We start from the raw sequence: 12,965 nt of genomic DNA on the forward strand, positions 1-12,965 counted from the left end.
GGGGAGATCTTTGTGCCCCTTGCCATCCACTAGCATCTTTGAGGGAGAAGGTATGCTTCGAGGGGGAACATGGAGATTGCTGTCCGTAAAACTCTGAGGTAAACAGCCCGCCTTTCTCCTACCTTCTTCTCAAGGTTTTGCTTGCAGCCCGACCACTGACAGGTGGTTGAGTCCGGCTTCAGCTCTCCCTTGTGTGCTTGGTGGGGTATTTTGGCATCTCTTTTTCAGACAGTACAAGGGCGAGGGTAATCCACAAATATAGTTTTGGCTTCTGTACAGACATTGTAGTCTGTGGTGTGGTTTGCACAAATACGGTACCTACTTTGCCCTGTTCCTATAGTTTGCCTGTACAATAAGACGATACACATCTCTTAAATCCCCCATTTCTAGATATTCCCTGCCCGTGGGGCGCTTCTATCAGCCAATGGAGGCAAGTCTGCCCATGGGATGCTCTAGCTGAGGCTACCTGTGGGGGGCTCCTAAAGGCAGGTTCCCCCACCCGCCCTTTCCCCCCATTTCCCTTCACCTCGTATAGTTCAAGCGATATGAGAAATGGTGGGGAACGCATGGTTTAAATAGGCCTAAATTTTGGGAGAAGGACTTAATTTCACCTTATGCCTAGAAAACATGCTGGGCCTTCCTATGGGGGGGGCGTATTGTCAGAGAAACACGGTATTTGGTTGAAAATCAAGCATTCAATTCAGACAATTCCTATATATATTTTTTAAATAATAGATCACACACATTTGTGTAGGTGTATTTGTATAGGCGAAAAATTGACAAAAATTGTTTTCATTCCATGCTATGTTAACTTTTCAGATCACCAAATCAAAGTTTTACCACTGCAACGATTGGTTTAATTGCTAAAAGTTCCACTCATTTCTCTGGGTTCTATGTGGAGAAGCCATTAAAGGCACCCTGGGCAGTGTTAAATGCACAGGCCATAATATGCACCAGGTGTAGTAATTAGCCATCACAAGGAGGCTGCCTATTTGTCTGGTTTGGCTGCTGTTGCTGTATCCCCTTGTGTTTTCACACCATCAGATAGCTGAATTTAATTGAGGCCACATCAGATGAGGCATTACTGACACCTTTAATTGAATGAGTATCCAGGGAGGATTAACTCATAATATTGATTGGCTTTTAGCCACTTGCTCAAAAGTGTGTCTGGGTAGCTTATTAGTTGTTTTTATTTACATCTTCATGCAAAGATTTCAAATAGGAATGCATAGTGCAATATATTTTTCTAAGTACTGTTGATGTCTTTTCTTCAAAGGAGTGATATAAAAATGCATTATTTATTTGTTATCTATAAAAAGATACTAAACATACAAATACAACTAATGAGAAATAGGCAAAAACCATTGTCACTCTATTCAAACTTCAAAAAATAGTATTTCATAAATATTCACAAATAATATTAGTAATAAATATATAAATAATAACTTTACTCCACAGAGTGTACATTAATACCATGTTCACTAACAATAAGTTCTTTTATTTGCTCAGCTGTTACATATTAGTTGTCTAAAACAGTTTCAGAATCCATGAGAAAGTATGAATTTTGATAATACAACCTAATAGGACTTTGGCTGTAATTTGCTACTACCAAAATGTTAAAACTTAGTGATGAGAGTTTAAAGACTGCATCTTGATCATTCTTTCACATCAGTTATTTTATAGCTTCATCAAATAAGTATATATTTTCTGATGTAATATTTAAAGGATGTATATATATTTGCATACCAAATTAGTGTTGATTCCTGATGACTGCCTGAAGTCATTATTACTTTTCTTGGCAATGTTTTCAGAAATGGTCTGCCATTGCCTCCTTCCTAGGGCTGAGAGAGAGCGACTGGCCCAGGGTCATCCCATTGGTTTCCTACCTAAGGAAGGATTAGGTTTCTGGTTTTTGGCTAGTGCCTTAACCACTACACAATAAGGATACACACACATACACACAAATTTAAACAATGATTGGTAAGGTGCAAATTATTAAATTATATATTAGTGGGATCCTCAGGTTTAAAGGAGCAATTTCTTAAGTTAAGCAATAGAGGCTGACATTTTTTTAATGACTCTTTATAGATGTTAGGGTTCTGATCCAACAGTACATAGCAAAGAAAGTCATCTTCTTAACAAATGAAACTTCTATTATCAAACAGAGTTATGAAGACAGGATGCAAAATTGCAAAGTACAAAACATTAAAGCGAAAATAAAAAATGCATTAGGCAAGTGATATTAAATAGATAGTCTGTCGGCATGCTGGAAATCTAGTTTGCTCTGCCCTATGTGGAAAACTGTGTCAACTTGTCTGCTGCCAAGTTGCAGTTCTAGGTCTAAGTAGCTCCAGAGCCACAAGGTTCTGCTAGAAGAGCTTTGCTGAATTCTAGCTTTCCAGGAAGACAAAGGATTAAGAAAAAGGGTTGTAGCAACCAAGGATTGCTAGAAATTTAATTTTTTAAAAAATATTATTTATAAAACTTCGACTTAAAATGTGATTGTTAATTGGGTTACATCCAGATTAAGCTAACCTCTTGAGTTTCATCTTTGTGATGGAATGTCTAATGGACCTTGAGAACATGGAGGGGCCTGGAAGAGAGTTAAAGGAAGAAATAGGGTTGGCGCATTACAGAAGAGGTCCTGAATTGAAGGGAGCAGGAAGTGTGAAAAAGACACTCAGTAACTCTGCCTTAATTACACTAGGTATAAATTGTGTGAAATAAATATTTTGATAGGTTGGGGGGCTTTATTATATGACCCTACTAATAATAATTATATTTCCATAAATCCAGTGTTTCTTGAACTTGCTATCATTATGGAGCTTGATAATATTACATTCTTTTTTTGTAACATTTCCTGATTTCCCCCACCTCATCCTTTATGTCCGGGTTCTCCAAGCCTGGCAAACTTTGAAGACTTGTAGATTTCAACTCCCAGAATTCCCAAGCCAGCATGAGATCCCTTGCTTTATATTATTGATTTTTTTTTTAACAGAAACAAATCAGTTGTGGAGGAAAAGATGGAATAGCTGCAGAAAATCTTTTGATTTATTAATATTTACAAATTAAAACTCTTCATTTGGAAATATTATTTTGAATATATTAATAACATCAAACTTTCTTTAGTTTATTCTTCTTTAAAATTCATATCTGTACTTCTTTTTTCTATTCTTTAAAATCTACATCTATACCTATTTAAAATCTACTTCTATACTTATTTAAAATCTACTTCTATAGACTTGTATCATGAACGAAGCAGATATTGAAGTGAAACTCTGAATGAAGCCCTGGTATCTGTAATGTAACTGAACAGTAGCCCAAAAATATATGCTTAATTGTAGAATCCATTGGTTAAAAATTAAATTATTGACTAGTGAAATAATTTCCTGGAAATGTTGTGTGAGACAATATCAGCTACCACACTGCTAGCTTCATTAAAATGGTCTAAAATGGAATTTGACTTCAGATGTCATATCCTTATTTATAATCATATAACATTGTTCTGCTCTGAAGAGGCTAGTGATAAATCTAAGGAAACATCAGCACATATACATTTCATCAAAATGTAGCAGCTATAAAAATCTATATTCTACAATTAATTTGAATTAAAATTCCTACATGAATGTCAAGATTTTGAGGCTCTATACCACGGGTATCAAATTCTATCACGTCACATGCCATCATGTGATGTATCACAACATTTTTTGCCTTTGCAGAGCTGGGGTGGGCATGGTCTGTGCATGACTCATCTGTCCCACAGGCCACCAGTCTGACATCCCTGCTGTATACAAGAATACTTAACGTTCAATTCGAAAAGGACCCCTTGTTTTCTACGATTTAAAAGAGCTGTGTCTTTTCCCAGGGCAGACATGTGGAGGGCATGCATGCGATCATGGAAAAAACGACACAGCTGCTTTAAAAAGTTGCAGACATATATGTTAAATACTGGCTTTAAAGCCTTTTATTGGTTCTGAATTTAAAGCACAGAAGGCATGCACAGCATATATGGATTACATACTTAATTTGTATATCTTTTTTTAAATTGCTAAAGCATTTTATGATTTGATCTTTAATGCTATTTTGCAGCTTTTGGGGAGAACACATTTTCATCTTCATGATTTTATTTCTCTTTTTATTGGGGTTTTCTTTTCCTCACCTGCATCTGGTGATTGACAAGCTTAGCCATTTTAATGCACAGACACCTGGAAATGTTTTAATGATGACCTGCGGTAGATGTTAAATTTGCTTACTTTTTTCCCTCCTCTCCATGTAATTTTTAATGTGAAATCAAAGTATTCATTAAAAACATAGTTTCCAAAGCCTGTGGAAAAGTATTGCATTAGTATTCATTTGCAGCTGCTGATGCTTCTTGCTTCTTTTAATGGGGTCTTCACTGTTCCTGCACTTTATCTTTCCAATCTTCTTTGCCTTTCCCTTTTTCCCCTCGTGGTTGGGATCTTGTTTTCCCCACTCAACAGTATCTCCTTCTCCAGAGTCCATTGATGTTCACAGACCAAGCTCAACAGGATGTCATCATGGTCCTAAAATTTCCATCCAACTCTCCTGTAACACATGTAGCAGCCAACACTCAGCCTGGTTTGGCAAATTCTGCTGTGATTACTGTCACTGTCAACCGACTATTTGCTGTGAATAAGTGGCACAATCTTCCTGGTGAGTATAGAAATATTGATTACATAATTAGCAACTTGGTGTGTGGTGATAAGATGCAAAAGGGCTACTTACTTTCCATAGTAGATTGAATCTTAAGAAGTATAAGCATAGTTATATTAGTGCAATGGAGCTTTTAATCATTTCAGAAATGTAAACTATGCAAACTGTGTGTAATTAATACATTATAAGAATAACAACCTCATTCTTTGGCATCAAATTTTACAAGTACCTGAGCAATATAAGCTGTAAGTTTTACAATTTCTAGTAACATGCCAGTTTCCTATTATTCTTACTAGAAAATCTGGAAACAAAACTGTAAGCAGAGTTGAAATGTGAATTCTTGATTGGTTATTTTCAAAACCCATATAAAAATATCTATAAGCTTTGGGTTATCCCTGGTTTGCTGTGTCAGTTTAAATTTGAGTAGTAAAAACAAATATATACAATATATATCATTTTAGGGTTATTACATGTGACCCCTGTAAATTTCCAAATGTCCTTTGTCTATCTCCTTTTTACATCAAGGTTTTCCACCAGTCTAGGACTAATTGTAATTAAATACAAATGTTCATGTATTAGTTGGTAAATTGGTTGAAATGCTATTCCTGATAGGTGAACAACTTTACTCCAAATTTAGTCTGGACTGTCAGGGAGAGGATAATGTCTGTTTGTCAGTTGGCAAGATATTGGAGAAAAACAGCTTATCTTTTGTGGTTGCTTTTACATTTGAACCAAATAGTACTGGTAAATAGTAAATGCATCCTATATTTCTGTTCTCAATTATTCCCATTTTCCTATTAACCCTTTTGTGCTTCACGAAAGCATTCCTCCTATCAAATTCTTTGTCCCCATCTTTTCATTGCTGCTTTTGACTTTTGAAATTCATCAAATTTCTATGAAAAAACCCTAGTGTCCACTGTTTTATTACTACCAGCTATTTAATGTCCTTCCTGGTCTCTTAGCTTTTTTATTCTTGTTTAAAATATTGCTTATTGTTTTACTGTATAATTCCTATTGCCATTTTTTTTAAAAAAGAAAAATACAGAAATAATCATATTTCACTTGACACAAGTAAGTAAAATTGTATACATTTCATTCTGTTGATTTAACAGTATTTAACTGCTGAGTACAGTAGAACATCTATCCTCACAGAGAAAAAACTTATATTGCTTATTATCATTTTACTGAATCATAGACTTCTGAATTCCACATGAATCATTCCAACGAAGCTAGTTTCATGATCAGCATATGCTTTGCAATTTGCCTGTGAAAAGGTTGGGCATATGATTTTTCTTATACTAGTTTCCATTATTGCAAAGTTTCATTGGTATTTTGAGAAAAATGTTCTGGGAATATTTTGCATTTTAGCTTTAGAAAAAAAAAGAATGTTTTGAATACAAAAATTGTTTATACATTTTTATTAAGCAAAACTAAGTTACAGATGAGAATTTCCTCTGTTTATGCCACTTTTAAATGATGATATATCCCTTTGTATTATATGATCTAAAAATCTTTTTTTATATAAAACAATTATTTTTAATGAATACTAAATTTGTGTTATTCTTTTCAAAGGGTTTTTTTTGTCCCCTTAAAGGAAGGAGATGAGATCCACTATAGTTAGCAAGTGGCTGTCACATTTTGTTTTCAGCATTCTTTACCATTTGTTTTCTTTTTTGCAATATGAGAAGCTGCTGGTTAACCATCTGCTATAGTTTATGGCCCAAATCTCTGGTGATGGCATACACTGAGAACAGAAATAAGATGAAATAAATGTGTAAACAAACCTTTAAAAAAACTTGAAATTTTGGCTGGTAGAATTTAATAAATGGAAGAAAATCAAATTCTTAAAAAGACAATATCACATAATTCTTTATTTATATGATTTTTTGTGTGATTTTAGTACCTAAAATAGCACTATTTCTAAGCCTTTTTTCGTTCTTTTAGTTCATCAAGGTGCTGTACAAGACCAGCCATACCAGCTGCCAGTGGAAATCGATCCTCTCATAGGTCTGTCACTTCCTTCTCTCTTTGCGATTCATTAAGCTCTGTATGGTGGCCCTGAAGTGTAGATTACGGTTGTTTTTCACTTGCTGGTTGCTGGGAATGGAATTTTCCTGATAAACCATTTGCATGCAAATTGGAATGCAATGAGCTGTGGCTATGCTGGTATTTCATCAACTCCCCTTCATTGGTTTGCCTAATTTGAACAGGCCTAGGACGTGTGTCAATGAAAATTAATATGGATGCCGTAATAATGTGTGATTGAGAATGCGCATGAAGTACTGTCAGGATAATATTGGGCCTTTTCATCACTCAGACTTGTTGATGAGCAGAGCAAGGCATGTGATGATGAATTGGTGCACTAGTAATGTGATGGAGCTTTTTGCTGAGAAAATTTTCATAATAACAGTAGGGTTCTTAGCGGCGCTGTGTTGTGAAAAATAAAACTCTGGTGCCAGAATTTTATAATTACAGGAGATCAATCCTTTTTTCCACAGGCCTGCTGTTCAGGCTGATGGAATTAATGTGTAATTGCAAAGCAGTTCCAGAGTTGAAATAAATGGCTCAGTCATTTGAGGTTAGGATATTAGTACTTTTTTTTTTATTAAAGTATGGTTGACTTTAGGATCAGAAGCAGAGAAGCAGAAGATGGTTTCTCAGCTAGATTAAATCTTGTAATACATTTGATTCACAAATATTGTACTATAGTGCTGTTGCTTAAATCACAAAGAAAAAAAATGCTCTAGGTGATTTGTGAATCTTTATTTTTAAGGCATCGGTAAATTTCATTTAATATATTCTGTAATGTATTTATCACAACCCTGGGAAAGCATCAGTAGATATTTATCAGATGAACTGATAAACATTTTATATTCAATGTTTAAAGCATAGGACTGTTATTCTATTCAGCCCTTCTCATGGATGTCTGCAAGATTTATTCTTGCAGTGAGCAAAATACAGGATGAAATTTTAGTTTGGAAATGTAATACAATAACATACCTATGCCTTTTTCTTTTGTGTTTATTCCACATTAATATTTAGCATGCAACTGATAGATTGGATCCTAAGATTATCTCCCTTTGATAGAGGGAGGGAATCATGGAATGCAAAGTTAGTGTTATTCATATTAGTACCTATTGAATAAATGGCACTTAAATCTGTAGATAAATGTGCTAAATCTAGGTGCAGTCTGAAAAAGACATTACCCTAAACATGTAAAGAACTGTTGCAGGTGTATCTATTGATAACATTAAAGTTATAGCTAGAAATTATATCTGGAGTTAACACTTAAGCAGCTTGTTTTAGGATGTTTATTAATATTGTAAATTACTGCAAATGATCTGCAATATATTTTGAAATACAGGCAATCCGCAACTTATGACTGGCCACTTAGTGACTGTTCGAAGTAATGTGAACCCCCACCCTAAACATACTTATGACCCAGTTCTGAAGTTCTGATGGCCAGTGCCCCCAGTGGTCATGTGATCACATTTCAGGCAGTCAGGAACTAACCCACATTGACAATTGCTTGCTGTGTCCGGCAGTCACATAACAATTTATGAAGCTTTTGCTGAAAATGCCTAGGTTCACATGACAAATGAAATATAGATGAAATCTCATCTGAAGTTATCCTTGAAATCAGAGGTCTCCAAACTTGGCAACTTTAAGACTTGTGGACTTTAACTCAGCTATGCTGGCTGAGGAATTCTGGGAGTTGAAATCCACAAGTCTTAAAGTTGCCAGGTTTGAGGACCCCTGTTTTAAATCACTACTATAACCAATTTCCATACTATATTTATTATATTTATCTATACCGTGTTTAATATATCTTACGATTATATATATATAATTATATTTATATATATGTTGCTGCAGTACATAGACCACAAGTTTCCCTGTTCAAATAAAGTTCCTAGTGATCTACAATCTGTATAATGAATCATTAAGGGTTAAATCATTAAAGGTTATATAACAGGTAGTCCTCAAGGTATAACCGTAATCCCTTTTGGTCACAAAATGAATTGGACTCATTTTTATGTCATTTTTAATCACAATTGTTAAGCAAATTGATCAAACTTATTAAGTGAAAGAGAAAATCAGGCTTGCTGTTTTCTTTGGGTCGTTAAACGGTCTCCACAAGTGGAAGCAGTATGCTCCATCCCATATTTGGGTAGACCAGGTTGCCCTGATAGACTGGTCTCACCAGGAAAAAATACTTGATCTTCACAATTGTTAAGTGAACCAGTGGCTGAAACTAATAAGAAACCATTTCCACAGAAAAAGAGAAAATTGGAAGAGGGGAAAATGGCTTTTGCTCTAGTGGTAAGTTATTGTAAAGCACTAGAACATTCACTGACAGAATTGAAAACAGTGCATGGAAGCTTCCTTTTAATTTAAAAACAAAGGCAGGTGATCTTAAAGCACATGCAAACTAACACAGTAAGTGGAATGCACAGTAACTTGCTGCAAGCAAATTCAGAACTCTTGCAAACAAACACAGTACAGTGTACAAAGGAACTTTACAGTACTGAATCTGATATCTGTAGACATTTACTGTATTAGTATTTGTGCAAACAATCCCAAGGCAAATACATACAAGTACAATCATGAAAAAAACCCTTTATCTTTGAAAAGTTCTAACAGACCAGTACAGCAATTTGTAAAACCCTTATATCCTTTCAAATATAGGTAATCCTCGGGTTACAAGCATTCCTTTAGCTAATGTTCGAAGTTACGTGATAAGCACCCCTTAGCATTTATGAACAAGTCCTGAAATTACGAATGTTTCAGCACCACGCCAGTTGTTTACCCTTACAAACGACTATGGAGTCTATGTAACATTTGTCCTGCCTATTCACTCCCCTGCCAGGTCTTCACAGGCACTGTGCCTATGGAGACTCACTTACCTCAGTCGCCGTTTCTTTGCCTACTATGTTGCTTCAGGCTTTCAGTGCATTTGTAGAGAACAGAGGATTGTGTGAGATAACAGCGTGAGATCTTGTATGAATTATCTCATGTTATCTTGCACCTTAGGCCTCTATTCTCTGTGAATTGAGGTCTGGATATTTGAAAATGGAGGGAAGGCCTTGGTCCTTCAGGTCTTTCCTCTGTTTGCCATTTCCTTGCCAAAGCCTGCAGGGATATTACATCCCTGTAGGCTTTGGCAATCCTTTGCAAAAAGCCATTGTTGGCACCAGCAAAGCTTGGGAGGGACAGAAGCCTCCCTCCAAAGCTATGTTCCTACTGGCAAAGGCTTTTTGCAAATGGCTGCCAAAGCCTACAGAAACGCTATCCTCAAGTGCTTTGGTGGCGAAAAAGGAGGCCTGGAGGTACATGTGCGGGCCTTCATGCCTCCTCTTTTATAGCCAAAGCCTTTCTCAAGCAGTTCAGTGATGGAAAAGGAGACTTGGAAGAGCAAACGTGGTCCTCCACACCTCCTGTTTCATTGCTGCCACCTTCTTCATGCAGTTTGGCGGTGAGAAAGGACGCCCAGAATGGCGCACACAGCAGAGAAGAGCAGGCAAAGAAACAGGATGGAGAGGAGACAGATCTTCATCAGATAAGTTGGCAGTATGGGGGACAACAATTGTGGTGACCCAGGGCAGGGAGAATGAAGTATCCGTGGGTCAGGGGAGGCCTTGGGTGGTCTGAATCAGGTGGTCTGAAGCAGATGGCTTTCCCCAGCCCGAGATATCTCATGTGCACTTAATGAGCCACCCATTCCATTAGTGAGTGCGTGGGCAAAAGGAGTGATCACGTTCAAGGTACAAGATTTTGTACGTACATTTTGGTGGTGCATTTACAACTTCCAATGGCCTTAAAACAGACATTCATACCTTGAGGACTACCTATACTTTGTCAAGTTGTATTAATGTATATTTACTAAAAGTATTGTCTCTCTAATTTGTTTTGCCAGCTGAACTTGCACTAAAGATGAATTTTATCATATTACTAATTTTGAGAGAGATAGTCAGAGCCTTATAAGATTTATTTCTTGAAATAATCTGAGCACTGTATTAAAATTGGACAAAAATAAATGGAGATAAGGTTCCCAAGAATCAGATTCTTATTGATTTAAGATTGTTTGGCAAGAGATTAAAACATATTTTGCAATGGGAGTAAACTATTATTTCTCTCGTCTTTTCATTTTCTCCTTTTTTAGCTAGCAATACAGGTATGCATAGAAGGCAAATTACAGATCTTCTGGACCAAAGTATTCAAGTCCATTCCCAGTGCTTTGTTATTACTTCAGATAATCGCTATATCCTGGTCTGTGGATTTTGGGATAAAAGTTTTCGGGTGTATTCTACCGATACAGGTGAGTTAATGTAATACATTGATCTTTTTCTGAAACTGTTTAATTAAACTGTTAAAACTTTGTTTTTGCACAATTTTTACAAAGCAGCTAAACTGACTGCCGTTAGTCGACTTAAATTGGTTACTTAGCAACCATTCAAAGTTTTGAGGATCTCACAAAAGATACTTATTACCTGGTTCCAACATTCCTATAGCTGGTCCCCACTGCGCTCATGTGATTGTCACTCGGTAACCAGCCCACCTATACAGCCATTTGCAGTGTCATGTACTTACATGACTGCGATTTTTGCTGAAACCAGTATTTACTTCTGTTCCCAGTAAAAGTCACCATACAAGTCATAAAATGTGGTCAGTAATACTATGAGCTGATTTACAACCATCACAACTTACAACTATAATTGCCAGGCTCAATTGCATTTGAGGACTAGCTATATTACCGTATTTTTCATTCCATAAGATACCCCCCCCCCCAAAGTGGGTGAAAATGTCTGTGTATCAGTGCTAGTCCTTTGGTGAATAGTAGCTGGGCCGCAGTGGCGGGGTCCTTTTATGGTGTTGAACCCTGCCTCTTCTATCTCTGTCATTGCCCACCTCTTCTATCTCTTTTCTGCAGTGCAGGAGTCAATAGGCAGAGCTGGCACATGAGAGGACACTATTTGTGGTCCTCTCAGGCTCCGCCTGATTTTTTTTTCCCCCTCTAAACCTAGGTGCGTCTTATGGTCAGGTATGCTAATGCTTCTGGACTAAATTCAAGGAAATGTCTATAGAGAGAAGGTGATAATCCATATCTTGTAATTATCAGTATTTAGACTGTCCCTGTCCCTGAATGGGTATACTTAGTGTACCATACTATAAAAATGGCTTATTGAATAAATAAATACAATTCCTGCATTCTGGAGCAAGTAACTGTTCGATCTTCACAAAATGTATACTGATGGTTGTTGTCCATATCAACCATTATGGAATCCACATACTATATCTCAACAATAAGTTTAGGCTGGCCTTTTACCTTTCTCAGTTACAGATCCATCCCTATATCTTCCATCTGCTTGATATATTGGGTATCTTCATTTAAGCCCCACATTCTTTTTTCTTATTGCTGCAGTTATTTGGTCTTCTTAATATTTGCATCTGGCTTCAGCTTTTCTTCTTCAGAACAAGACTATTAAGTTGCAATGTATGACTACTTGATTCATTACATCACTGGTACACTATATTTACCCACCTTGGTTAGGCTGATAGTAGAGAATATAGCTGTGGTATAGTTTTTCAGATTATGGATAAGATACACACACACACACACACACACACACACACACACACACACACACACATGATTTTTCATAGATTAAAAACAACCCTTCGGTCCTCAACACCCAAAAGACCAAGGAGCTTATAGTGGATTATAGAAGGAACAGATCAGACATCCAGCCCTTGTTTATCAATGGAGACCGAGTGGAGCAAGTGGCCAGTTTTAAGTTTCTGGGTGTTACTCTAAAAGAAGACCTGACCTGGGGTGCCCACACTGCAACACTGGTCAAAAGGGCCCAGCAGAGATTATACTACCTGAGACTTCTCAGAAAACAACAACTGAATGAAAAACTGCTGGTGACCATCTATCGCTGCACCATAGAGAGCATTTACTGCACCTCTGTAGGGTTTGCCAATTGCACAGTGGCAGATAGGACAGCACTCCAGAGGATTAACATCATTACCCAGAGGATCATTGGTTGCCTTCTCCCGTCTTTGGAAGAGCTTTATACCTCCCGCTGCCTTAAGAAAGTTCAAAACATTCTCAAAAGTCCATCTCATCATGGGCACCCTTTTTTTTTGAACTATTACCATCTGGCAGATGATACAGAATAATAAAAACAAGGACAAATAGGCTGAAAAACAGCTTCTATCCCAGGGCAGTAGCTCTTTTGAATTCTACTGTATACAGTGTTGGTGTGGTGTCGGGAGTTTTTGGTTCA

At 36.8% G+C, this 12,965-nt stretch overlaps 1 protein-coding gene across 7 annotated transcripts in view; it reads left to right on the forward strand.

Moving 5' to 3' along the window:
• The window catches only part of LRBA (LPS responsive beige-like anchor protein), a 342,404-nt gene that overhangs the window by 309,661 nt on the left and 19,778 nt on the right, over positions 1-12,965 (forward strand). For 5 of the 7 annotated variants that reach the window (XM_087936051.1, XM_026698133.2, XM_026698134.2 and 2 more), the window contains 3 exons: positions 4,482-4,674; positions 6,619-6,681; positions 10,838-10,993. In XM_087936051.1, the coding sequence (XP_087792177.1) occupies positions 4,482-4,674; positions 6,619-6,681; positions 10,838-10,993 (412 nt within the window). The remainder of the gene's footprint in view (positions 1-4,481; positions 4,675-6,618; positions 6,682-10,837; positions 10,994-12,965) is intronic. The other 2 variants (XM_026698135.2, XM_087936052.1) reach the window with 1 other exon arrangement.

This window comes from Pseudonaja textilis, chromosome 6 (genome assembly GCF_049901715.1).
Source record: "Pseudonaja textilis isolate UNSWEBS1 chromosome 6, rPseTex1.2, whole genome shotgun sequence".
Classification (NCBI taxonomy): Eukaryota; Metazoa; Chordata; class Lepidosauria; order Squamata; family Elapidae; genus Pseudonaja; species Pseudonaja textilis.